This window comes from Melozone crissalis, unplaced genomic scaffold (assembly GCF_028551555.1).
Source record: "Melozone crissalis strain CALT ecotype California unplaced genomic scaffold, PUWL_Pcris_2 ptg000054l_1, whole genome shotgun sequence".
NCBI lineage: Eukaryota > Metazoa > Chordata > Aves > Passeriformes > Passerellidae > Melozone > Melozone crissalis.
Genome location: NW_026535832.1, coordinates 257,443 through 285,176, shown reverse-complemented (window position 1 = coordinate 285,176; position 27,734 = coordinate 257,443). Strand labels below are relative to the sequence as shown.

General features: G+C 48.0%; 1 protein-coding gene across 2 annotated transcripts in view; it reads left to right on the top strand.

Annotated features, from left to right (window-relative positions):
* ELL (elongation factor for RNA polymerase II) overlaps window positions 1-27,734 on the top strand; it is a 53,316-nt gene that overhangs the window by 13,326 nt on the left and 12,256 nt on the right. For both annotated transcript variants that reach the window (XM_054286571.1, XM_054286570.1), the window contains exons 2-6: window positions 12,816-12,863; window positions 17,621-17,742; window positions 18,019-18,182; window positions 20,971-21,224; window positions 24,182-24,306. In XM_054286571.1, the coding sequence (XP_054142546.1) occupies window positions 12,816-12,863; window positions 17,621-17,742; window positions 18,019-18,182; window positions 20,971-21,224; window positions 24,182-24,306 (713 nt within the window). The remainder of the gene's footprint in view (window positions 1-12,815; window positions 12,864-17,620; window positions 17,743-18,018; window positions 18,183-20,970; window positions 21,225-24,181; window positions 24,307-27,734) is intronic.

The window sequence follows — 27,734 nt, the reverse complement described above, 5'->3', positions numbered from 1 at the left end:
TTTTATTTAAGGAACAAATCCCAGCCCTCAATGTGGCTCTGGAGTCTCTCCCATCACTTGTGTGTCCCTCAGCCTGGCATGGAGGAGCTTGGGTGCCTCAGTCAGTTCTGGGAGCTTTATTTATCCCTGGTGGGGATGAGGGGGAGTTGAGATGTGCTGTGGTGACACACTTTTCTGCCTTAATTTGGGAAGCTTTTTCTCCTGGCACTTGGGTGTTTTGTGCAGTGCAGAAAGCAAAATCCTGGTAGTAGCTACATTTGATACAGCTGGGCCTCAAAAAGCTTTTAATTATTTTATCCTCTGAGCCCCAAAACTGCATTGCTGCATTGCTTCAGAAAGGCTCAAATCAGGGAAAAGTGCCATCTCCAGGAGGGACAGCAGCGAGCCAAGTGGTTTGTGTGATGGAAATTTGTTTTTCGTGTAATTTCCACAAGGATTTTGGGGCTGTTGCAGAGGTGGCCACATCTCCAGCACCCTGAAACCAGCAAAGTTCCCTCTGCTGCCAGAGACAGCACAGAAGGCTTCATTCAAGGTGTCTTGTTCAACAGGAATGACTCTTAAAACATTAATCTGAGAACCTCTAACCCCCCTGAATTCTTGGCTCATAACGAGTGAATCCTCCAGGGAAAACCAGCACTGCTGTCGCCTTTAGCAGAGTTGGGGATTTTGGATGATTCAGTTTCCTTTGCCAGTTTTGTTGTTGTTTTCCCCTCTGTCCTTTCCCAGTTTAACAGGATCATCTGATAACTCCGATAAAACCCTGCAAAAACAAGCAGTGTTGCATGCAAGAGATGATTGCCCAGGGAATTTTGGGCATGGATGTCTTAGTGGGATTCTTGCCAAACTGAGCTCTCTGAATTGCCTTGCAATGCAGATGTGTGCAGATGCTGCAGATACTGCTGGACTTCTCTTAGAGGAATATTTAATATCATATTTAATATCAAATTTAACATCACACATAATATCATATTTAATATCATATTCTATATACTATTTAATATCATATGTAGTATCATTTAGTATCATACTTAGTATCATCTTTAATATCATATTTAATATTATTACTATTTCCACTATAGGGAGGCAGAACAGGAAGCTTCCTTCTGCAATAATGTTTTTTTGTTGAAAACAGTGCTTCAAAGCAAATCCATGTGTTTGAAAAACAAGTCTAAGGGTTTGCTTTCCTTTGCCTGCACTTTAGAAATACCAATATTTACCTTCCTTTTTCCTACCCCGTCTTTAATTTACTGTAACTGTAAAAGCCAGGCAGTGCAGACGCGAGCCATGTGAGCAGACTTAAATTCAAAATTAATTTCACTTCAGCCACTTCTTTCCTGTGTAAACAACCTACTCTAGATTTGCTGCCTTTAATAAGGGATGAGCATTGGGATTTGTTCATTTAGCTCTGCCTCAAATTAGTTGCAAGTCATAAAACAATAGGACTTATTTCTAGGTTTGGACTTGATTTTTTTGTTTTGTTTTGTTTTTTGCAATTTGAATTTGCCAGCACAGCATTATCTTTGGAGGAGAGCTTTGGGAAATGTTGTTGCGACTTGTTTTATGCTTCCCCACTTTTACCTTTTTATTGCTTTTAGTTGGAGTTAGAGAAGAGAAATCCCTTCAGGAAAAAGGGTGATAAAAAGAAGAGTTAGAGCAGAATTCTGCTCATTGCTGGTGTGCTTGTGGAAAAGGGAAAGGGATCCTTGAACCTCTGCCTGGAGGAGAGCAGGACAAGGCTGAAATAAAGGTAAAGGTGTTTGAATGGACAGTTCTGACTCGCAAACGCAGCACTGAGCAGTGAAATTAAAATAGCTTTGAGGGCTGCTGGTTCTCAGTGCCAGGGAGGGTCTGGAACACCCTTTGGAGGGAGCAGCGGATGCAGAAAATCCACTCACACAAAATGAAACTTCCTTTGCAGGGAGATGCAGCAATTGTATCAAAACTGGGAGGATTTTCACTTGCAGGAAGGAAACTCCTGGGTTATTACACTCAAAAACGGGCACCGTGTTCTGTGACTTGGTCATTCTTTCATTATTGCCGCTTTTAATTGATTCTGCCTGCTTTGATCAGTTCTAGGCACTGGGAGCTGCACAGGGGTGCGAAGGAGCTTTTTTCCTCCCAAACCCTTTCCTCCCTGAGCCCTTGGAAGCCGTGGGAGTTGGCTCCTGCTCCTCTGACAAAGCCTCCCTGAGCAGCCCCATCTTGTTAACAGTGGGATTGGTGGGAGTTTGTCACGATTAAACTGCAGATAATCATCATTACAGCCCTTGTGGCAGCCTGCTGATGAGACTTTATGATTATTGCTCTCCTTAATGAGCAGGCCTGCCTTAGCTCAGTGCAGAGGCAAGGAGGGAAAACACCAAGTTAAAAAAAGGAGAGAGCTGTCCCGTTGGGAAACGTGCCCGGAGTGTCCCGAGCTGGATTCCCACAGGAGGCCACTCCTGCCCCTGCTCCTGGCATCTGCAGCCTGCTGAGTTAATTGGGAGCCACAAACCCTCCTTGATATTTTCCTTTTTCTTGCCACCCACCTTCCCCCAGGCCTCAGAGCGCTCTGCTTTTGGGGTGGGTTGGAAGCCCTCTTGTTTTTGGGGTGGGTTGGAAGCCCTCTCATTTATGGGGTGGGTTTGAAGCCCCTTTTGTGGTGGGTTTGGGCCTGAATTTGGAGTCCCCTCTGCTTTTAGGGTGGGTTGGAAGCCCTCTCATTTTTGGGGCTGCATTTCGAGTCCCCTCTGGTTTTGGGTGAATTTGAAGCCCTCTCATTTTTGGGGCTGCATTTCGAGTCCCCTCTGGTTTTGGGTGGATTTGAAGCCCTCTCGTTTTTGGGGCTGCATTTGGAGTCCCCTCTGGTTTTGGGGTGGATTTGAAGCCCTCTCATTTTTGGGGCTGCATTTCGAGTCCCCTCATGTTTTGGGGTGGTTTTCCTGTTTTCCACCTTCAGCCAGGAGCCCCCAGCTCCCATCCAGCAGTGGGGTTGGGTGTCCAGGAAGCAGCAATGGGTGCAGTGCCTGCCTGGCCATCCCCAAGGGAGCCGTGTCTGGAATAAAAATGCTGCAGCTCTTGTAATGAACCTGAATTTTCTTGTCCTCTTGCAGTGTGTCTCCCCACGCCCTGGCAGGGCAGCCTGTCCCTGCAGACAGGTGCATTTAACTCTTCAGTGGCCTCTGCATAAACAATTTCCTTTGGAGACAGCATTTCCTCCTTGCAGCCATCTCTCTCTCTGTGTTTGTATTTATTGCAGAGCAAACCCCTCTCCTTGTCTGTGCTGGAAAGAGTTCCTCAGTTCTGCAGTGCCATAGAAATTTGGGATTGCAGGGATTGCAGGAAGGGCATTTGGGAATGGAAATTTGGGATTGCAGGAAGGCATTTGGGCATAGAAATTTGGGGTTGCAGGAAGGCATTTGGGATTGCAGGGATTGCAGGAAGGCATTTGGGCATGGAAATTTGGAATTTCAGGAGGGCATTTGGTGGTTCCTGCCCTGGGGAAGGCTCAGCCCAGGGATGGGGCTGCTCTGTTTGCCAGAGCCAGGCTCTGCTCCAGCCAGACAAAGTCTCCTGCTCCGCAGTGGCCTGAGCAAACTCGATAGCAATTCACAATACTTTAATTATTTCTCCAAGGATTTGAGCCTCCTTTTCATTTTCTTCCTGAAAGGCATTGCCTAAATTGCCTCTGTGCCCAGCTCTCCTTCCTGGTGGAAAACACCTGCACCTTGTGCTGGCCAAACATCCTGCCTTGGTGCTCAGGAGCAGTGTGGGTGTCCCAGGGCTCTTTGGGGCGTGTGGGGAGCTGGAGCTCCCTTCCCAATCCACCTTTCCCAGGTTTGCTGAGGATGACCAGGGGATCAGACTGTGTCAGAGCTGTCTGTTCTTTGGGAGTTTAAAGCTTTTTTTTTTTTGGCAAATACAGAAAAATCATCACTTAATGATGTGCTAGGAAGCAGAGGATGGCTTTGAAGCGCTGGAAAGTTTTACTTGGAGTTACCAAATTGAAACAAAAAAGTTTTGCTGGGCTTGAGCAACTTAGGATAGCGACAGCGTCCCTGCCCATGGCTGGGGGTGGATCTGGATGGGGTTTAGGGTCCCTGCCAACCCAAAGCATTCTGTTATTCTGTGAAAAACCAGTGGGAATCTGGCAAAAACCACTATGTGCTGCAGTGTATCACTGAGATTTTGGGATGGGTATGTGGGGAGCCATGGGGTTCCCTTGTGCTGAGGTTTTGGGATGGATGTTTGGGGAGCCATGGGGTTCCCTTGTCCTGAGGTTTTGGGATGGGTATGTGGGGAGCCATGGGGTTCCCTTGTCCTGAGATTTTGGGGTGGGTATTTAAAGAGCCATGGGGTTCCCTTGTCCTGAGATTTTTTGGGATGGGTATTTGGGGAGCCATGGGGTTCCCTTGTGCTGAGATTTTGGGATGGGTATTTGGGGAGCCATGGGGTTCCCTTGTGCTGAGATTTTGGGATGGATGTTTGGGGAGCCATGGGGTTCCCTTGTCCTGAGGTTTTGGGATGGGTATTTGGGGAGCCATGGGGTTCCCTTGTGCTGAGATTTTGGGATGGATGTTTGGGGAGCCATGGGGTTCCCTTGTCCTGAGATTTTGGGGTGGGTATTTGGGGAGCCATGGGGTTCCCTTGTCCTGAGATTTTGGGGTGGGTATTTGGGGAGCCATGGGGTTCCCTTGTCCTGAGATTTTTTGGGATAGGTATTTGGGGAGCCATGGGGTTCCCTTGTGCTGAGATTTTGGGGTGGGTATTTGGGGAGCCATGGGGTTCCCTTGTGCTGAGATTTTGGGATGGGTATTTGGGGAGCCATGGGTTCACGTGTCCCAATTCCATCTCCTTCCCCTAATTCCATTAATTCCTGCCAGAAGGAGCTCTGGCCCTTGCAGAGCTGCAGCCTGGGCTGCCTCAGCCCTGCGCAGCTCGGTTCATGTGGAGTCCCAGCTGAGTGCTGCAGCAGGGACCCAGCAAACGCCCTGCATTTTGTTCAGGAGCAGCTTTTTAACCTGGATTAGCTGAGATCAGGAGCTCCAGGCATGCGAGAGGGAACGGGCTGCACGGCTGGCTCAGCTCTCGTGCCTGTGGGGTGACATACTGATGACAGTGGAGTTTAATTGCTCTCTGCTTTGCTGATACAGCCCATTGTCCATTTAGGGCCTGGCTTTCTGCTGTACAGGGCAGGACAAAGCGTTTCCATTAGGCTACAGTTTAGGTTTTGACTTAATCATGTGTCTTACTCTCTAAACTTTGCACAAAGGTAGAGTTTTCCTGCATTTCATGTGGGATGATAGCTGAGGTGCTCAGTGTGTGGTGGCGTCAAAGCCTGCTTCTGATGCTTCCTGGTAACATTGGAAATTTTGTTAGAATGGTGAAATTCTGTAGCTCTGAGGAGCTGGGAATGGTGAAATTCTGTAACTCTGGGGAGCTGGGAATGGTGAAATTTTGTAACTCTGAGGAGCTGGGAATGGTGAAATTCTGTAACTCTGGGGAGCTGGGAATGGTGAAATTCTGTAACTCTGGAGCTGGGAATGGTGAATGAAATTCTGTAACTCTGGAGCTGGGAATGGTGAAATTCTGTAACTCTGGGGAGCTGGGAATGGTGAAATTCTGTAACTCTGAGGAGCTGGGAATGGTGAAATTCTGTAACTCTGGGGAGCTGGGAATGGTGAAATTCTGTAACTCTGGAGCTGGGAATGGTGAAATTCTGTAACTCTGGGGAGCTGGGAATGGTGAAATTCTGTAACTCTGGGGAGCTGGGAATGGTGAAATTCTGTAACTCTGGAGCTGGGAATGGTGAAATTCTGTAACTCTGGAGCTGGGAATGGTGAATGAAATTCTGTAACTCTGGAGCTGGGAATGGTGAAATTCTGTAACTCTGGGGAGCTGGGAATGGTGAAATTTTGTAACTCTGGAGTTGGGAATAGTGAATGAAATTCTGTAACTCTGGAGCTGGGAATGGTGAATGAAATTCTGTAACTCTGGAGCTGGGAATGGTGAATGAAATTCTGTAACTCTGGAGCTGGGAATGGTGAATGAAATTCTGTAACTTTGGAGCTGGGAATGAATTAAATTCTATAAGTTTAAGGAGCTGGGAATGGTAAAATCATTAACATAACCATAAATTTCAGCAGATCAAGTTAAGGGTTTTTTTGAGCTGACACTTTAAACTCCTTTATTTTCAATCTTAGAGAAACACACTGGATTTTTAACCCTGGAAAATTAAACTACTGAGGAAGCAGCATTTGTGCTGTACAGCCCACTTTAAATGATGCAATTATAACCAAAGAAGCCAGTGTGCCTTTTGCAGTTTAGCAATTAAAAACTTTCAAACACGCAGCCCAGCATTTTGGCTGACATAAAAGCTTTTGAGCATTTTATTGCTGCTTGTACTTCTGGGCAGGATTTGTAGGTGCTTTAATATTATGGTGATAATGTGTCCATTAATGCCTATTAGGCAAATGATAAATAATAAATACAAACTACAGTTCAGAGTAATTGGTGAGAGTCCAGCCCTTAAACCTTCATCAAAAGCACCTTTTTTAATAATTATTTGTGTTAAAAGCTCGAGCGTTCACTTCTGCCCAAAATAAATTCTTTTAGATGTTGGGGAGAGGAAAATGAGGGGGAGAGGAAAATGAGGGGGGTCTGTGAGAGCACTGGATCATGGGGGTGATAAATGGGATTATCAAAATAAATTCTTTTAAATGTTGCGGGGAGGAAAATGAGGGGGAGAGGAAAATGAGGGAGGTCTGTGAGAGCACTGGATCATTGAGGTGATAAATGGGATTATCAAAATAAATTCTTTTAAATGTTGGGGAGAGGAAAATGAGGGGGGTCTTTGGGAGCACTGGATCATGGGGGTGATAAATGGGATTATCAAAATAAATTCTTTTAAATGTTGGGGAGAGCACTGGATCATGGGGGCGATCAATGGGATTATCTCGGAGAGGAGGAGTGAGCAGAGGTGCCCATGGGGTAATTTGGGGGTTGCACTGCCTGGGGTGTGCAGGATCCTGTCAGCATCCCTGCAAGGACATGGTGAACCCCAAATCCTGCAGCAGCATCCCCACAGCTCACCTGGCTCCTCTCCTGAGTGGGGAGCCTCAAACACTGCTGCATTCACATGGAATTTCCAGGGCTCTCTCCACGAGAATGTTGGATTTGAATAGCAAAACTGTAATTTTGGACTCGCAGCCGACTCCGTCCCGTCCGTGCTCAACTTCAAACGGGATCCTTGAGAGGCCCCAGATTGCAGATGGAAATTGTGTGGCAGGGGAGGCTGTGCTTTAATTCCACGAGTAATAGATGGGACATGAAAAAGGGAATATTCAGGAGGCCTTTTTGGCCGCTGAGTTTCTGGGAGGAGGTGAGTACCAGCCTGGGGACAGTGGGAGCAGCCTCAGTGGCTCTCCTGGGCCAGCCTGGGCCGATTGGCTGCAGCAGAGCCCCCACAGCCTCCCTGGGAGCTGGGGGCTGCTCCAGGGGCTCCTTGCCCCGGGGATTTGGGTTTCTTGCTGTTGATGAGCTCAGGGACTCACAGCTGTCCCCTGCGCCGGGCTGGGTCTGCTCTGCCTTTGCACTCTGCTTCGCTTTGCTCTCGGGGGCAAAACAGGAATATAAAAACAGAAATGTAGATGGAAAGTGAGATCTGGGTGGTGTGCAGGAGCTGTTGGCAGGTGTGCTGGAGCTGAGGGTCCCCCTGGATTTGGGGTGGTTTTACCCCGCCTTTAGCCCAGCTGTGCTGGCAAGCAGGGGAGGGAGCCCTGCCTATATTTGGACCTTGCTGTGTGGGCTAAAGGGACATAAACCAGTCATAACCAAAGAATCAAAGGGGAACCTGGAGTCTGGGCCATCACAGAGTCTGAAATTTGTGCTTTTGAAGCAATTTCTTGTTGTTCCCATTTCTGTAAGTGCTTGCTGAGGTGCAGCAGCTTTACCTGGGCGCTGGTTTTACCTGGAATTGCTCATGATGGTTGGAAACATCCCATTAATGCCAGCCCTGCTCAGCAGGATTTTATGGTTTCTCTCTGTATTTATTGGAATTCTTTCTGCTAATTTTAACTGTTTGTAAGAAGCTTTAAATTCTGAAAATAGTGCTCTTGTTCCAACACAAATGAGGGTAAATTTTCAGTTGCACTCTGGGCATTGGTGGCTCTGAACATCCAACAAAACACACAAGCACATCAGTACCAAGTTTAGGCAAACATTTTCCATAGGACGCAGCCTGCAGTATAAATTCCAGTAAATACACGACAGAACTTCCCAAAATGATGTCTCCTTTAATTATCTGTATTTCCCTCAAGGAACAGAGAGGCTTCCAGCTGGCTCCTTGACCTGAGTGTTTCCAGAGTCATTTCTGATGCTGGGTAGGAACATCCCATCCAGCTTTCCCTCTAAAGGTGTTGAAAACCTTGTGCCAGCTTCAGTCAGCCCTGATTAAAATCATTCATTTTACATTCAATTCTTTCATATGTTATTGATGCTCTCTTATTTTTCCTCAGCTTCCACACCTGGAATATTTAAGTGTGAGCAGTGTTTGTGCATTGCCACCACCTCTGTGAGCTTTCAGAGCCTCTCTTCAGGGTTCCTTGCTCTCCTCTAGCCTGGGGAAACTAAAGGATGAGCAGAATGCTGTGATACTAAAAGCCAAAGATCCTGTGGGAGCTTTGGGATGAGTTTTGGGGTTTTTCTGGTTTAATCTCATGACTTTTGAAATTATCTCATGGCATGTGGAGGGCTGACAAAAGCCACTTGGGTCTGTGGGGTTTCGTTCATGCTGGCATCCCAGAGCAGAGCTTCAAGGGCTTTATTTCTCCCTCATTCCCAGGGAATGCAGCAGGAGCTGTGGAAAGCAGAGAATGGGCATGGATGGGAGGAAGTTCTCTTTCCTGATGGGAAATAAATGGAATTTTATGGGGTAGATGCCGGGGTGTACCCAGGCCGTTTCTGAGGGTCTGTTTGCACTCAGGTGCAGAGGCTGCAGTGGTCATTGCAGTCTGGGTAGATCCCAGGAATTGTGCTCCTGGCCCCACAGATCCCAGGAATTGTGTTCTCTGGTCCCACAGATCCCAGGAATTGTGTTCTCTGGTCCCAGAGATCCCAGGAATTGTGCTCCTGGCCCCACAGATCCCAGGAATTGTGTTCTCTGGCCCCACAGATCCCAGGAATTGTGTTCTCTGGCCCCACAGATCCCAGGAATTGTGTTCTCTGGTCCCACAGATCCCAGGAATTGTGTTCTCTGGCCCCACAGATCCCAGGAATTGTGTTCTCTGGTCCCACAGATCCCAGGAATTGTGTTCTCTGGCCCCACAGATCCCAGGAATTGTGTTCTCTGGCCCCACAGATCCCAGGAATTGTGTTCTCTGGTCCCACAGATCCCAGGAATTGCGTTCTCTGGCCCCACAGATCTCAGGAATTGTGCTCCTGGTCCCAGAGATCCCAGGAAGATCCCAGGAATTGCATTCCTTCCCTCCACCCTCATGGATGAGCTGCAGGGATGAGTATCTGGTACCTGGCAGCAGCACAAAACCTGCTGCAGAGCACCCAAATTGTGCTTTTCTTCCTTACATTTTTATCTTTCACCAGCTGTTTTTAAACCCAGAGAGTTTCCTGGGGGGATAAAGCTGGAATTCATTGGAAGGGGGTGAGGTTGTGCCCCTTTGCTTGGACAAATCTGCCTGGTTTTCCTCTTGTTTGAGCACAAAGCTGAGGTTTCACCAGCACCCTTGATTTGCCAGGATTTGCTGCACGCAGGGCTGGGTTGGTGCCTTGGTTCAGTTGCAAAGGCCGAGTTCCCCTCAGGAGGGATGGAATGGCATTTGTAGGACTGACACAGGAAATGCAGTCATGGCATCACTGAGGAACAGGAGTTGGGTGACTCTGAGGTGACTCCTCACAGAATGACACAGGGGTTTTGGAAAGGGCAGCAGGAACTCCTGATGATCGGGGCTGTTCGTCCAAATGAGGGTAAAAATGGAAATGTGGTTTTAGTTTGGTTTCACGTCATTCATCTGTTCTTTTTGTTCTGAATGGAGGTGTCCATGCAGGGATTTAATTTCAGCTAACAAAGGTACTCAGAGTCACATCCTTAATCAGTTCAGGGTGTGCAGTGTGCTCTCCTCTTCCATGAACCCCCTGGAGGAGCTGGAGCTGAGGAATTGGACATCAGGAGGGTCAGGATGGTGCTGCTGAGATCCCAAAAATCCATCCCTGCCTCCAAAGGGAACTGGGGTTTGCAGTGTCCATCCAGATCCCTCTGTGATCCCCTCCATCTGATCCATCTGGAAATGCAGATCCTTCTGTGATCCCCTCCATCCAATCCATCTGGAAATGCAGATCCATCTGTGATCCCTCCATCCATTCCATCTGGAAATGCAGATCCATCTGTGATCCCTCCATCCAGATCCCTCTGTGATCCCCTCCATCTGATCCATCTGGAAATCCAGATCTCTCTGTGATCCTCTCCATCCATTCCATCTGGAAATGCAGATCCCTCTGTGATCCCCTCCATCCAATCCATCTGTGATCCCTCCATCCAATCCATCTGTGGTCCCTCCATCCATTCCATCTGGAAATGCAGATCCATCTGTGATCCCTCCATCCAGCCCATCTGGAAATGCAGATCCCTCTGTGATCCCCTCCATCCAATCCATCTGTGATCCCCTCCATCCAACCCATCTGGAAATTCAGATCCATCTGTGATCCCTCCATCCAATCCCTCTGTGATCCCTCCATCCATTCCATCTGGAAATGCAGATCCATCTGTGGTCCCCTCCATCCAGCCCATCTGGAAATTCAGATCCATCTGTGATCCCCTCCATCCATTCCATCTGGAAATGCAGATCCATCTGTGATCCCTCCATCCAGATCCCTCTGTGATCCCCTCCATCTGATCCATCTGGAAATCCAGATCCATCTGTGATCCCCTCCATCCAGCCCATCTGGAAATCCAGATCCATCTGTGGTCCCCTCTGGAGCCTGCCTGGGGGTTCCCACACTGATTTTCCTCCGCAGGGATCCCAAACAGGCACAGGCAGAAATGCTGAATTTTGGGAACACATCTCAGCTTTGCCATTGAATTGCACAAAGCTGATGTTACCCACTTCACTTCAGAGCAGTTTATTTGTAGGTTGTGGGATTTAGAAGTTCTGTAATTAAACCATGTCTGATTTGTGCATGAGGACTTCTGCTCCTGCCTCCTTATTCCACTTCCATCCTCCTTACCCCCTTTTTATTCCCTTTAAACAACTTTCCAGACTGAAGAGAGAACTTCCCAAATCTGTAATTTGCTGTACAAGAACCACATGGCTTGGTTTGATTTTTATTTTTTTTCCTTAAATCCAGATTTTTATCATGTTTCAAATGCTTGTTTGCTCAAGTATGTTGCTGTGAATTTCTGGACAGGGGGAACAAAAAGCTGGCCAGGCTGTCCATGAACAGTGTGCTGTGGAATGCAGTGTCGTGGCACTCGAGGAATCCAGTGATCTTTGTACCAAGATGTTATTTATTGGTGCTTTTCTAAAGGTTGTTCTGGGTCTATAAAATTCTTTATGCAGCACGCAGGGAGTGCTGTCAGCTCCGAGCGTGTTCCTGCTTTCCTCAGCATCATAAATGTGCTGTAATGATCCTGGGTGTGATGCAGAGCTGGGCAATCCCGTTGGATGGGCGCTGTCTTGGGTTGCTTTATCCATCCAACTTTTGTTGGCTTTATCTGGCCCAAAAGGGTTTTTATTTTGTTGGTGAATTTATCCATTTTTTTGTGGATGTCGTGCCTGAGATTCCTTACTGCTGGGCTGGAAAAGTTTTATGAGGGATGGTTAACTTCATGAATTTCAAGCTGTTTAACTCTCTTGCTGCTAAAATTTAAATATCTTATTTCTCTAATCCGTTGGAAATTGGGTGACACAAGCAGCACAATCCAACTCACGTTTTGGGCTTGTTTTTCCCAAATTCCTGCTGGTTTTCCCATGGAAATGTGTCTCCCATACACATGACAGCATTTGCACTCATAAATGATGCTTTCATCTTCTTTATAAATTCTTCTGTCCCTTTGGAAAGCTTCACAGTGGGGTCCCACCAGCCCCATGGAGCACAATTCCTGTCTTGGAAAGGAAAGGAAACATCCACAGCCCCAATTCTGCTGGAATTGGGGAAATCCAAACTCAGCCTGCCTTGGGTTGGCTCTGGTGCTTTTTACTTCAATTAAAACCTCAGGTGAGAGCTGGGACTGAGGTGTATTTGGGATCTCTAAAGTGACAGCAAAGCAAAGAGGCTGAAATGGAGCATTTTAGAGTCACAGGAATACAGTTTTTAAATGTGAACAGCTGAGCCTGGAGGAAGAGGCCGATTGTTGAAACAGGCAGAGGAACAAGAGGGTTTTGCAACGGAGCTGCAGTTTGCTTTTCCAGAGGGTTGCCAGCTTTCTCCTGGAAAAAATTCGCTTTGCGTCCTCTCGGGCCGAGAGCTGGAATAAATTTTCCCCTCAAGTGTCCATTTTTTAACTCCAAACTTACATAAGCGCCAAAGCTGAGCTGCTCTGTGCCCAGAATGTGGTGGAGGGGTCTGGAGGAACCAAGTGTCAGCTCCTGAGCTCAGGGTGACCTCAGCTTATCCTTTTCCTGGCACAAATCACTGTTTCAGGGCTTTTTTCTGCTTTCTTCTTTGAAATACACACTTCTCTGACCTTTCCCCTTGAAAAAACAATAAGGAAAGTAAAAAATCCAGGTGAAAAATCAAGCTCGAGTGTGGCTTGGTGAATTCTAAACTTGGCGGAGTTGGGAATTTCTCTGAGGTAATTTCTGGTTTTCCGCTTGTTTTTGTAGGATGCTGTGACGTCAAAGCCAGTCATCCAGTTTCAAGGAAGCCAAGGGGTAAGTTTGTCCCTGGAAAGTTCTTTTCCATTTCATGGGGTTGAGGAGTTTGGGCTGTTCCAGCTCAAGGAATGATGCTGGAATTGCTGAGATGGAGCTCCAGGTGTGCTCCAGGAAGGTTTGCTCATGGGGTCTCTCTAAAAAACCTTTTCCCTCCTCTTTGTTTCCTAACCTTGCTAAATCCATGGGAAATTCAGATTTATGGATTGGGTAATGAATTAATAAACAGGGAAAAGGAAAGGAAGCAGAAATCCACAGGACCCTCACCTGCACCCCAAGAAAACCCCGTGCTAAACTCACTGCAGGGATTTTGGGGTCCCAGTTCCTGCCAGCAGCAGAGCTTGGAGGCTGCCCTGAGCCTCCTGGGGGTTTATTTAATGTAACTGCAGTGCTGGGAGCACCAGAAGTTATTTTAGATTTAGGAGTTTTACTTCCCCAACTTGTGTTCCAGTGACAGAGCTCTGGGATATTTTTAGCCCCTTGCACCAGTCTGTCATGCCAGTTGCTGACAACGCTGAGATTTACGTGCTGGTGTTTCTGGTAAAGCAAAGCAGCCCTTCAGTGAACTTGAAAAATGTCATTTAGGTACCTTTTATTGCTAAAAAAGCCTGTCTTTAACTTTGGTCTCTGCATAAAGAAGGGGGAATTTAAATTTTTTTAATTATTTTTTTTCAAGAATCTGAATTCAGCTGTAACTTGTGGGTATTTTTTATGCACTGGCACATTAAAGCTTTCAGAAAGGCTTGGGCTGAGTGGACATTAAACCCAGCACATTGTCCTTGCCCACATCCTACTTTGTGATATTATTCTCACTAAGAGTCCATAGAAAATGTGGCAGGAAAGACATGATTGTTATTGTAAGTTTAGAAGAAAAATACAGACCTCCTTGTCCTGGGAAATAAAGAAAGGAGCAATTTCCAGGTTTTTTACTTTGTTTAGACTTAAACTTCCCTGAAAGCTCAGCATGAAAGTTGAGATCAAAATCTGCCCCTGAGCTTGGGCACGGTCAGGAGAGGAGGAGGATGGAGGGTGGGTGATGTGTCTTTATTTGACGAGCCTTACTCATGGAATGAGGCAGCTGAAAGCACTGGGAATGCCTTCCTTTCCCTTTGGAAGCAGGATCCACACCTGAATTTTCCTGTAGAGCTGTTTAAGTTCTGGAAATGCCTCCTCTGAATGGTTTTCCTTGAAGGAAATGCAGCAAAAGGGATCAAAACAGATTAAAATGCTCCTCTGCCCTGAGCCTTTGGTGGTGGTGGGTTCCACATGGATCCGATATGAGCAAAATATTAATTTCTGGGGCTAATTAAAAATATTTTCAAATGCTGCAGTTGCTCCTAGAAATTAAAAATACAGAAATACAATTATTTATAAATATAAAAATAGCAGAGTCGATTCAGTTTGAGCCCTGGTCTCCCGGGGTGGGTCGTTGGTGGCAGAGCTGCCTGGCACTGCAGTGTCACTGCCTGCAGGAGCAGAGGAGCCAGCAGGGCTGGGCTGGGCTCGGGGCTCACCTCTGCCTGCTCCTGCTCGCTGCTGAATCGGTGGCAGCGACGAGGAGAGGCCAAAGGTAGAGCTCTGGGGGAGCTGCAGCTCCCTGGGAGCACAGAAAGAGCTCTTTGTCCCTTCATTATTCCTTTTCCTGGGTATGACAAGGAGCTGGCAGCTGGGGAACCATCTGCTTTTGAGGGTAGGACTCTGCCTGTCAGGATTCTCCTGCTCTTCAAGGAGCTGAGCCTTGGAATGCTTTCGAGGGATCCTCCATCAGTTGGGCTGCAGAGATAATTCCAGGGATTTCCCAGGCTCTCACATCCAGAGGATGCCATTACAGCATATTTTACTTTTAAACGTTAAAGCGTATTTTACTTTTTAAATTATTGCTTCCATAAATTATTCCTTAATTCTTCCATAAATTATGTCTTCCATAATATTCCTTCCTCAGTTCCCCACTTCGCTGCCTTCCTATTTTGCTTCCCAAAAAAAAAGCAGCTGTGGAGAATCCCAAAAAGTTTTTGGGTGGGAAGGTTGTGCATAGTGTCAGTGTGATTTAAAGCAGTGAGGTTTTAATAGTGGGGATTTTCTGTGCAAGTATCCCTCTCTCAAGAGGGAAAAGCTTCACTTGATGATTTAGGGAGGCAGGACATAAAATAAGAATTTAAACAAGCTGCTGCTTCTTGAATTTAATTCTCTAGAAGCCCTTAAATTACTGTGGCCATGTGTTTTCACCTGTTCCAGTGTCACTCTAGAAGCTGTCAAAGATACTTTCAGTTTCTAACACACAGAAAAAGAAACTTCCATGTTTGAGGCACTAATTAACCAGGGAAGGGAATTGTTGGAATGAAACCCGGGGTCGGCAAGGTGCAGCAGAGAGGAGGAAGTCAGTGGTTGTAAAAATAAAATATAAAAATAAAACAGCTGTTCCAGTGATAAGGGACAAAACCTCTCCTGCCTGGACCCTGCTCTGGATCCAATCTCACGGGAGCTGATAAAAACTTTTGGGATTCTGCCTTGAGACGTTTCTCTGTGGCGATGCTGCTCTTGTAATGGCTTTTATTGTGTGTAATAATCAGAATTTCAGCTGTAATAACCAGGTTGTCTTTACCAGAGTGTTCCTCTAAAGTGGGACCATGATATTCCTCAGGAGCAGCACCTGGCTGTCACTTTATCCTCGTGGATTTTCTTGGATAGTTTCATAAGTTTTTATGGAGTTTTGAGCATTCTGCTCGTGTCAGTGTGCACGTAAATTAGAATTTAAGAGCTGGAGTACCACAGCATTACAAATTGTGTGCTAGAATTACTGAAAATGCTTCTATTTTGGTGAAAAGACATGCAGAATCATTAGGCTGGCTGAAATTTGCAGGTGCTTGTGGGGTAGTGAGAGCAGGGGCAGAATTGAACTGAGGGAGGAAAATACCCTTCAGGTGCCAAAGCCACGTGTGTGTGTGCGTGCAGCATTTTTAGAATGACTGTTGGCAGCAAAAACACCTTTTGCTTTGTGATTGGAACATGCAGCATTTCCCCTGCTGCTGGGGATGAAGTTTTGGGGTTAACAGAGGGAGGTGAAGTCTCAGTTCAGAGCTGTCCACAGATGAATGTTACTTGAAAGAGGAAAACAGAAGTTACATCTGTACCAGGCTATTTTTAAGTGTCTCTGGTTACGGGTGCAGTACCCAGCACCAAAATTAGGGCTCCCTCAAAGCAGTCACCATGCTGATTTGGTGGCTTGAGAAACCTTCTGTTTTCAGCTAAAAATAATTCCTAGATAACGGCCGGCTCGCACACGAGACACTTTTCAGTACTAAAGTGACTCTGCCTCGTTTTACAGCCTCTGGAAACGCTGCAAAAACCCCACAAAAATCCAAACCTGGGGCTTTTGGAGCTGCTGTTTTTTCCAGTGGGTGAAGCAGGAGCGAGGAGAAAGTTCTTTGGTGCGTGGGGATGTGATTTGGTGACACCCTGCAGGTTTTATTTTCCAGGCTCAGGTGCAGCACAGCTCCACCCCCGTGTTGGGTTTTCCTCTTCTTCCCTTCCCATTCCCACCAAATTCCCAGCTGTAAAATCCCCCCAAATCTGCTGCTTACATCACTCTGCCTTTCTGGCTCTTCTGGTAAAGCAGAAGGGAATTTTCTCCCCTGCCTGGGTGGGGGCAGAGGATGCCAGCAGAGATTAAAAGGGCTCAAGGGCTGTGGCACACGTTTGGCAGGGGAGATAATGGGGCTGCTCAGGGAGGCTCCAGCAGCACCCAAAAATCTGCTCCCAGTATTGTCAGCCCTGCAGCCCGGGGATAACTTGTCCTGCTGTACCAAGCAAGGCACAGGTCTGGGTTTCTGGGCTGGTTTCTGGAAGAAGGGAGCTCTGTTTGAGGGCGGGGGAGCGCTGGAGGACGTGCTGTGGTTCAGCAGAGGGACACACAGCCCTGGGTTTTCCAGGGCTGAGGGCTGCAGGAAACCACCCAAAACCCCTCCTGGCCCAGCACAGTCATGTGTGGGTGCCACGGGCTGCCTTGCTGGGAGCGTGCGTGTTCTGCGTACATGTGGCAATCCGGGTAAATATAAATATAAACCCGTGTGGTAAAGCCTGGCCTAAAATAGGCTGGGGCTGGTGTTCCTCCTGGCTCAGCTTCTGGGAGCCATCTTAATTATCAAATATTGATGGGATAGTAGAGCTCAGATGCTGACATTTATGCTGGATCTTGAATGCAGAGGGGAGACAGTTTTCCCTTTTGAAAAATGAATGGCTGTGGTGGAGGGGGGTGAAGAAAACAATGCAGGATGGCTGTGGAGTTGTCTGTGGAGCACACTTAATGCTTGATTAAATATTTAATTTAGCAGCAGCGTCACACTCTACTGTGAGCCATGAAATCTTGTTATGGAATTATAATTTCTTAAAAAAGAATAAGCATGCTACCTAGTGACCTGGCTGGTGCTATGTTTAGTGCTGGATCAGTAATTCTACAGAAACGAGCCTCGAGTGTTTTACATTGAATATAAACAGGGGGAGCGAGCCTGTTTTGAGGCAGAATCAATAGAATTGGGTCGGGTTCCTAGAGCAGGGTGGTCGTGGGCTCTGGATGTGGCTGTGAGAGAGCAGAGCTGCCTCAAACATCCTCAGCTGCTCTTTCCCTCAGTCACCTTTTCCTTGCCCTGGTTGCACAATGCCTCAGAGCAGCCTGGCTGCGGGGGAACGAGCTCTCCTGAGCCTGGGGTGAGCCCAGTGACCAATGCTGTCCCTCCTCCTCCTCCTCCTGTCCCGAGCAGCACATCGCCATCCCGAGGCCCGACCGACCAGCAGAAGTGAGGACCTTCACCTTTTATCTCTCCAACATTGGCAAGGACAGCCCCCAGGGGAGCTTTGACTGCATCCAGCAGTATGTGTCCAGGTGAGTGTGTCCAAGGAAAACCAGCCTCTTTTGGGTTTTGTTTTATTTTTTTTTTACCTTCTCTTCTGGAGAACCTTTTCCCTAACCAAGCTTAATGCACGTTCTTCCTTTTTAGAGCCTTTCTGATCTGTTTTGATGTGGTTTTTTTGGGAAGCATCTGGTTCCCTCTCAGCTCCCCTGTGTGCCCCCACTGTTATTCAGCTAACACCCCCCAGTGCCAGCCTGGTGTCCCTGTGCAGTGCCAGGAGTACCTTTTGCATTGCATTTCTCTTGCAGCAATGGCAATATCCATTTGGATTGCCTGGGAAGCATACAGGATAAAATCACCGTGTGTGCTACCGATGATTCCTACCAGAAGGCGAGGCAGAGCATGGCACAGGCAGAGGAGGAGACTCGCAGCCGGAGCGCCATAGTCATTAAACCTGGGGGGAGATACGTAGGTAAGCAGCCACTCCTCCTGGGGCTCTGCACTCCAGCTGGGACCCAGCAGGCTCTGGAGGCAAATCCTGACGTTGTTGGCTCGGTTGTGGCAGCCTGAAAAGCTCCTGGTAGTTCTTTGTGGGTGATTCAGGGGGCTGCTCTCCTTGTGTCGTGTTGTCCTCGCTTCCATCGTCACCCCAAGGAGCTGAGGCTGCCCTGGAGGTGTCCAGGATGAGGCTGGAGCAGCCCAAAGGTGGCACAGGGTGGTTTTAAGGTGGCACCCAGCCAGCAGCACTGAGGGTTGTCCATGTGCAGAGCTCTGGCCTTGGGTCACGTCTGTCACATGGGCCCTGCTGAGCCCTCCCTGTGTCCCTGCTCCTGGCCAGCTCAGCTGAAAGCGCCACCCCCGTGTCACAGCTGTGCCCCGCGGGAGCTGGCAGGGAGGGCACAGGCAGCGGTGCCCTCTGTATAAACACAGGCACTGAAGCAGCCTGGCACAGCCCCTCTCACTGAGACAGCAGCAGGAAAGCCTGAGCAGAGGAAATCAAACCATGGCAAATGACACAGGGAGCCTGCAGAGACCCTGCTCAAGCTCAGCTCACAGACTCTGGGCACAAACAGTAGCCAGAATGCAGTTTCACTATTTTCATTATTTTCCTGAGGCAGCTGCTTTTCCTGCAGCCCATGTGATCTGCAGCCAGTCTCTTCTCTGAGGGATCTGCGATGAGAAGGATTGAGTTGCAAAATGTAGAACTGACCCAGACTCATTGTCACAGCAGCCAAGTGCTCAGAGCTGAGAAAGGAGATAGTAATCAGGAAGGAAATGCATTGATTTCCCGTAGGCCAGAAGATTATTTTGTTTAGCTCCTCTTTGAGAACATTACAGTAAGTGCCTCAAGTTAAAGCTTCTGAGGGAGAAGATTCTCAAAGCAATTTGCTTCCTGGAAAGATGGAGCAAAACTTTTTTAAAATTAAAAATACTCTTGGCTAAAACCTTTCAGTGGCCCGAAATGGAGACAGAGCTGTGTGGAGGCAGCAGGGGCAGAGCTCAGTGCTCCCAGATGAGACGTCAGTGTTGGAGCAGGAGAGCTCTGCTCCAGGAAGGGCTTGGAAGGACAGTCCTGGTGTGGGATCTGGAGTGCCAGCAGCAGCATCAGCTGATTGCTGCGGGCTGGGCTGGGGGGACAGGGCTGCCTCTCACATTTCCAGGAGAACACGGAGCTCAGCACTCCAGTGCCAGGGGAGTCCTTCCAGGCAGCTCAGATGTGGAAAAATTTATAGGAAATGTTGAAACGGGAGAGCAGCAGGACTTACAGATGTGAGCTGACACTTGAATAAATAGAAATGTAAATAGAGAGCTGCAGGTAAAGCTGCAGGGGAGGTGTGCTTGCAGCCACACTAAATGTGTGTGCATGCAGCCACAGACACGCACGTGTACAAATATTTGAAAATCCTTTGTGTCCTGGCTTAGCTTGGTTTTTTCTTTTCCTATCACTGCACATTTTGGCTGCAGCCTTTAAATGGAAACCTCCCAACGTGATGTTTTTACTGTTCATGACCTGGCAAGAGTTAAGGCAGTTCTAGAAAGCTGACGAATCTTCTCTTGTCCCATTTCTGGAAACAAAATCCAGTTGACCTCTGGGTTGTGGGATGTCCAACGTGCGAATTGGTGCCGTTCCCCCTCTCAGCTCCCCTCAGCCCTGCTGAGGATGGGTCGTGCTTCCTCTCCCAGCTCTGTGGTGTAGAATAAAAAGCCAGGAAATGGGGCCTGGGTTACGCAATGTGCAGCTCGGTAAAACAAACAGTGCAGACAATCCCCAGTATCTTCAGATGACTCAGTTGCAAACGTTGCTTCCTAGCAATGGAGCAGTGCCCTGCTGGAACAAACCTCCCAAACACTTGCAGTAAGTCCTAGTGAAGGTCACTTTCTCCAGCCCAAGTGATTATTGATTGGATCTCCAGGTTTCTGGACCTTGGAACCCACACGTTTTGTTTTCAGCTTTGCTTGGTCTGCCTTTGGTAGCAGGAACCTGCTCCTGTGTTTGAAACAGTCCCCATCCTTGGATTGGGCTCTGCTGAGAGATGCTGTGAGGGGTCTGTTTGTCAGTAGGAATGGGAGAAACGAATTGTTGGGTCGTGCTGTCAGCAGCCAGGAGCCACAGTGGGGATGGGGCTGAGATGCACTCGTGGGGCAGCTCTGTGCTGTCACTTGTGTGCAGTGGAGAAGGGGTTATTCCATCAGCACCCTCATGAATAGGCTGATGGCCCAGTGTCAGCCCCATTCATGGGGCCTGTTTGGAGGGGGAAGGGAGGTGACCCAGCCCCATAAAGTTCCTATTGTTCTAAAAGCAGAAACATCTGCTGGAGGAGCGTTTTTGCTGAGCTCAGCAGCGGGGAGCCGCTCGTTGACCAGTTCTGGTCTTTCCACTCCGTATTTCCCACTCTTCTGCACAATAATGCAGAATTTTCCTCTCGTAGGGAGGGCAGAAATAGTTCGATTAACCGTGGGGGATTCGTGCACTTGGGATAAATGAAAAGCTGGCAAACAAAGGGAGCTTTATGTGAGCTGGTGGCCAATAATGCTCAGGTTTCCAGAGCTTGGTGGTGCTGTTTACTCGTTCCAAGCCTGTCGTGACCCGTAAAGCTCACGGGACGTGCGTCGGGACGCAGGGGGTGTGCTGGTGGTGTTTGTCCTTCCCTGTCACCTCGTGCCACTCCCAGGGCTGTGCTGGACTCTGGAGCGGTGGTGACAGCCCCCTGGCCTTTGCGAGGCGACTGCTGCACTTCACTGTTCTCATCTCATTTTAGGCAAAAAGGTTCAGGTGCGTAAGCCTGCACCAGGAGCCTCCGATGCTGTTCCCTCCAGGAAGCGCCCAACGCCAGTCAACCTTGCCAGTGCAATAAAGAGAGGCAATAGTGCCATTTCCCAGAGACCCTTCAAGGATAGGGTTGTGCACTTACTGGCACTAAAGCCTTATAAGAAACCTGAACTTATTCTCAGATTGCAGAAGGATGGACTTTCTCAGCAGGACAAGGATTTGCTGGATAACCTTCTGCAACAGGTTTGTACTCTGATGAAGGCAACGATTTAGGTAAAGGGAAAAAAATAAAAATGTCTCCTGAGCCCCCCCTCCCTCCCGTGGCAGTGGGAGCTGTTATCTGCAGGCTGCAGCTGAGTGTGACTCTAAAGGCTGTGGGGGACACAGCTCTGAGCTCCCAGTGCTGCTGCAGAGATAGCAGGAGCCTCCCCTGGCTACGCCTCAGGTTAGAGGGGTGCAGCCAGGCTGGATGGTTTTGGCTCACCAGATCAGTCCCTTTCAGAGGGACACTTCTGCTTGGTCATGGGGAGGATTCTCTTAAGAGAGGATCTACAAATTATGTGATTATAACCTCTAAATCTCTATTTTATTCTCATGGATGTGAAGGAGCCATGCTCTGTATTGGTGTAAGTTTTGTATACGAAGGAAAAGATGTCCCCAGTTGTTTTGTACTCCTCAGAGCCCTTCCTGCTTGGAGGTGCCAGTGGTCAGGTGTGAAGATCATGCAGCTCCTTGCCAAGCAGATTATTTGTGTGTCAAGTGTGAAAGCTGTCTCCAAGCTGAATCAGTTCCTAGCACTTTGAGTCACATTAAAGGTGCCATTTTAGGCCTCACAGTAAACACCTTCATTGCTTTATTAAACACATCATGGCTATTTATTTAAATGCTGCAGCTGCCTCCTTCTGGATTGGAATCAATTCTGGAAAAAAAAAAAATCCTTATTTTTTTCTCTTTTACTCCTTTTATAAAGAGTGAGACAGGAGTTCGCTTTGCCCAAGGGCGCAGGGCAGGTCGTATTAAAAACAGAGTCACAGCTGGCACAACCCGTTCCTCCCTTAGACTTTAATCCTAGAGCCCTTCATTTCCCAGCAGCTTTTTTGCAGCCCTTTTCCAGTCCTCTCCCCGAGTTCCAGAGCAGAGAGCTCTGTCTGTGCTGCTGGCCTCTGATGGATGCTGTGCCCCAGCCCCGGCGCGTGCGGGGCCGCCTCGCTCAGGCCGCGCTGGCCGTGAACGTGCAGCTCGTAAAGTTAATCCCTCTCAGCCCTCCCAGGGCTCCCATCCACGGGCAGACACAGATAAGCTAAAAATTACAGCCTGTGTTAAAGCTAAATCTGTCTAGGTGTGGGTTTCATTGTGCTCTTGCATCTCTCTCTCTCTCGCAGGACTCCGTGTTCCTGGCGGCCTTTTTGCCTCATTTTGCAAGGTTTCTATTTTTGGGAGGGTTGGGGTGGAGCTTGCAGAGTCCCACACGAGCAAAACAAGGAGGTAGCAGCTCTCAGCCTCTGTGCACAGAAAAATCCAAGTTGTTCTTCCCAGGCTCCAGGAACGGGCAGGAAACAGAGAAATTCTGGGACAGTTGTTGTTTTGGGGGTTTGTTTTTTTTTTTTTTGGTGCAGCAGAACCTGGATTGGCTTTTGTCTCCTGGGTGTGTTTACAGGGATACCTCGATGTAAAACACAGCTCAAATTCTTGTTGTATTTTGGCTCAGGATTTTGGAAAGCTGACAGGACTGAAAGGAAAAACAAAGTGTTTGTCATGTAAACTGATAACTGGGCTTTCTATTTTTTGCTTATCAGGAGAGTTAGCTGTGGTGGTTGTGCAGCCTTTTGCTCTGAAATGCCTAGACTTTTAATATTTTTATATTAGGTTGTAGGAAAGCAAAAGCAGGGGAACCAGCAGCATCTTCAGTTCATTCAAGACTTCCCACTCCTTAGCTTGTTTTTGAGGCATTTTCCTGCTGTGTGGATAATAGAAATCCCTGAGCACAGCCACGTCCTGAATGGAGAGCAGTAATCCCTAAACAGATGCACGAGATCCCCGTGCAGTGAATGAAAGCACTTTCCGCTTTGAAGGGTAGCAGTCCCTGGGCCCAGGGGCTCCAGCAGGGAATTTGGGCTGCAGCTGCTGCTGTGCCTGGCTGTGGGCAGAGCCTTTGGCACCTGGGCCTCCTCATCCCTCTCCACACGCACATTGAAGGCTTTATTTTTATATTTCCATTCGAAACCTGCCGTGCTCTGCAAGCTGGGGTTGCCCAGAGGAGCTGCCCCGTCCCTGGGAGTGTCCAAGGAGCAATCTGGGATAATGGGAGGTGTCCCTGCCCTTGGAATCTGATGGGACCAGAGCATTCCATGGATCACCCAGCGAGTTTTCACTCCCTGTGAAAGCCTCACCGGGGCTCTTTGCTTTCCTCCAGCTCTGGATTTTCGGGCGTGTACCAGCAGCAAGAAGTTAAATTTTCGGTCGGGCTGTGGAAGGGCTGATCCAAGTGGGATAACTCTTTCCCAGGCTGTTTCCATTCTAATCCAGCTGTGCCCATTCCAGCAGCTTCTCCTCTGTGTGCGGGCACCACGCAGGGTTCGTGGGGAAACTCTGAGTGTGCTGAGCTCCCTGCAGTGCTCTGGAAATCCCAGGTGCTGTTCTTGCCCTGGAGAAGTTCTCCCTAAAATCCAGGTGGTCCCAGGGCATTCTCTCACAGCTCCCTGAGAAAGCAGCTCACTGTGGCCTGTTCTGTTGGCTCGTTAGTGAGAAATTATCTGCTGGCAATTGTTAACCAAGTTATGGCCCCCAGAGTTCCTCTTTGGCCATAAACTGCCCCGTTTTGGCTGTGGGACAGGTGTGATAAGTGAACTGCCTGTTCCCATTAAGGTTTTATTTCCAGGTGTTTCCATCAATGGTGTTGTGCTGCTCCAGGCTCCCCAAGCTGAATAATCTCTTTTAGATATGACTTATTTCCCACTCAACTGGATGTGCTTTAGAAGCTCATTATGAATTATTGCAGTGACAAGGCGAAAGGAAAGGCACACTTTGATTAAATAATCTTAATAATAAGGAAATGAAATATTAAAGTCTCTCCTTGTTCTCTGACACTACTAACAGCTGCTAAGTCTGCTCAGATTTTGCCTTCATCTTAGCTCTTGTTTGCTGGAGGAAGTGAGGAAATGAAAGCCTAATGATGGTTTTCCAAATTCCTTCTGTTGCAGGTGGCAAATCTGAGTGCCAAGGACAGCACTTTCACACTGAAGGATTGTGTATACAAAGAGGTGCAGAAGGACTGGCCTGGCTACTCAGAAGGAGATCAGCAGTTGTTGAAGAGGATCCTCGTTAGGTAATCACCCATTTTCTGCTCTGTGATATCATCCAGGGAAGGTTCTGTAAATCAGGGTGACCAAGGTCTGTAAGTTGATATTTTGACATCATTTTATATTGTCCATCACCCAGGGTCCTGTAGGTGTGGCTAAAGTCGAATATCCAAGTGGATCCACTCTTCACATCTTTAAATGTGAATGTCTTTAAATCATTAGAGGCAAAGCTTGGGGGAAACCTGCCAGGGAGCAGAGCTGGTGCAGTTAATGCTGCTGGCCTAAAGTGGAGATGAAGTGATTAAATGTCTCCAGCTCAGCTTTCCCTTGAAACTCTCCTTCCTTTTTCCACATCTTCCTGTGCAGGCTGAAGTGTTTGATCCCTAAATCTGAGACTGGGTTGGACTTGTGGATGTGTGGGAAAGCAAGAGGTTGTTCTGTGGGGATAAATCCCTTTACAATCCTCCTGCTTGGAGTGTGATCTCTGTTCCCTTGTTCCCTCCTGGAACAGCCCTTAACTGACTCAGTTCATCCTTATTGCTGACATTTTTCCCCCTCTAGAGATATTTTCCTTAGGTGAAGCCTCCAAGCTTGGAAGCTTCTGGCTGGCAGGAAAGAAATCTCCCAGTTTTACACAGAATTCTGCTCTCAGTGTTGATATTTTTCAGTGCCTTGGTTCAGATTTTGTCATGCAGGCAGAGCTTTTACTTGTGCTCTATTTTATTGCACTTTTGGTTAAGCTGAAGCACAGCATGCTCTGTTTGAGCACTTCCCATGATTTAAAAGCACAATTGACTCGGAGATGAGACTTTTTAAACCAACAGAAAACTTGCACTCCAAGTGCTTTGGTGTGCTCAAGGAAAATCAAAACTCATTTAAATGGCCTTGATGGGAAATTATAATTAAAAGGAAAAATACAACTGCCATGCAATCTTTATGGCTTTCAAAAAAGAATTAAAATACCCAAAGTGAATTTCTCCCTGTAGAAAAGCCGTGTTTACTGCTTTTTCTAGAATTGTGGCATTCACTTGGGCTGGGGTCTAAAAATAGACCTTGGAAAGGATGTATTCAACTGTACAAACAAAGCCCTGCTCAGGCAGTGCAGGTAATGAGGCTCCAAAATGGGAAAAAAACATGTTGGGTTGGAGACAGGAGGGAAGCAGAAAGGGCACAGGAGGCAGCAGGGTTTGCATGATACCCAAAGGTTCAGCTCCTCCTGGGTGCCAGGGCCCGTGGCCCCAGCAGCTGCAGTCATTAATTAGCACATCTGCAGTCATTAACACATCTGCACATGCTAAAGCTGGGTCTAGCTAGGGTTAAACCAGCTCATTTTTTCTCATTTTTTATGTTTTCCATCCCTGTGCCACCCCTGGGCTGTGGGAGGTGTCCCAGCCTGGGGCTGGGTGAGCTTTCAGCTCCTTCCATCCCAAACCATTCCCTGAAATGCTTCCTCTGCTGAGCTCGGTGCTTTCCTGACTCCTTAAATCCACAGTTAACCATTAGAAGGTGTGCCAGGCTTGCTCAAGCAGCCCCCAAAAGCCACTTGGACTGGGTTGTTTGGGCAGTATCGGTGTCCCCATGCTCACAGTCCCCAGGTCCTTTCCTTGAGCCGCTCTGTGGCTGCTGAGGTTGTTTTAAATAAAATTAAACAAAGCCCGGACAGCGGTGACATTGCAGATGTCCAAATATTGCTGCAGCACAGCCCGAGGTTCAAGCTCAGGTTAAAAGCCAGATCTTGCCAAGTGCTGGGTGTTATCTCTGAGATAAATCTTCCCAATGTTTGAAGGGTGTGAGTGAGCTTTAATGCTGATTCCAGTTGCTTGGGAGAATTTAAAAGTGGGGTTATTCAGGCTCCACAGCTCCTGACTGATTGCAGAGCTACTTTATTAAAACCTTTAACCCTGAATTCTGGGGTTTTTTTCAGTTTGTCAGCTGCAACTTGATGCAAGAGTGGGATTTTTTTTTTTTTGTAATGATTAATTGAGGGGCAGTCTGGTGTCAAAATTGTTGGTCAAAGCTGGTGGGCTGGGAAAATACTCTGAGATCTGCAGAGACCCAGCCTGGAGGGGAATCCAAGTGATTCTAATTGTGCTTTTTGTTGCTACAAAAGGTTTTTGTTTTATTTGTCCAATACCACAAATGCAGCCCAGAGTAGCTCTGTTCTGCATGATGCAACTTAAAAGTATTATTGGGAAGCCCAAAATGTAAATCCTGGTGGACCAATAATACCTCAGCAGTTCCTGTTATAATGCTGCTTCTCCTGGACCCGGAGGAGCTCGCTGCTGAAAGGGCTCCTGTTGCCATAAAATGTTGTTTTAATGATGCTAATGAGTGGGAGAGCTTATTCCTCAACATCTGAGCTTGAGTTTCAGCCCCTCTTCAGTGAGCTTTGCTCTCTGGGTTGTCTCAGAAAGCAAACACTCAGCAGAAATTCGTTTAATTAATGTCTCCCTGAGCTGTATTTCAATCAGCAGGAATAATATCTGGTATCCTTTACACCTTCAAATTCAATGCCACTTTCACTGGCCTCCATGTGAATTATGTTTCTGAGGCTGGGATTAATTTGTTTGAATTCTTACGTCACCAGTTGAAGAGAAAAAAAGGTGAAATTGTTGAAAAAGGAATTCCAAATTCAACAGGGAATTGAAAAGAAAGAGGTCCAAGGTGTCCCTTCCATTGCCGAGGAGCCACAGAAGTCACGGGAAAGCAAGAAGGAGAATTTGTCATTGATGTTTTCCCACTGTAGTTTCTCATTCCTCACGGATTTTGTCAGAGACCAGGGGCTGGAGGAGCCCCTTTGTGGCCCCTGCAGCAGAGTTAGAGCCCCAGCAGCAGAGCCCAGGTGTGCAGTGTGCCCTGGCAGGGTGTGCAGTGTGTGAGCAGTGTGTGAGCAGTGTGCCCTGGCAGTGTGAGCAGTGTGTGAGCAGTGTGCCCTGGCAGTGTGAGCAGTGTGTGAGCAGTGTGAGCAGTGTGCCCTGGCAGGGTGTGCAGTGTGTGAGCAGTGTGTGAGCAGTGTGCCCTGGCAGTGTGAGCAGTGTGTGAGCAGTGTGCCCTGGCAGTGTGAGCAGTGTGTGAGCAGTGTGTGAGCAGTGTGCCCTGGCAGTGTGAGCAGTGTGTGAGCAGTGTGCCCTGGCAGTGTGAGCAGTGTGTGAGCAGTGTGTGAGCAGTGTGCCCTGGCAGTGTGTGCAGTGTGTCCTGGCAGGGTGTGCAGTGTGCCCTGGCAGGGTGTGCAGTGTGTGAGCAGTGTGCCCTGGCAGTGTGAGCAGTGTGTGAGCAGTGTGTGAGCAGTGTGCCCTGGCAGTGTGAGCAGTGTGCCCTGGCACGGTGTGCAGTGTGTGTGCAGTGTGCCCTGGCAGTGTGTGCAGTGTGCCCTGGCAGTGTGTGAGCAGTGTGAGCAGTGTGCCCTGGCAGTGTGAGCAGTGTGCCCTGGCAGGGTGTGCAGTGTGCCCTGGCA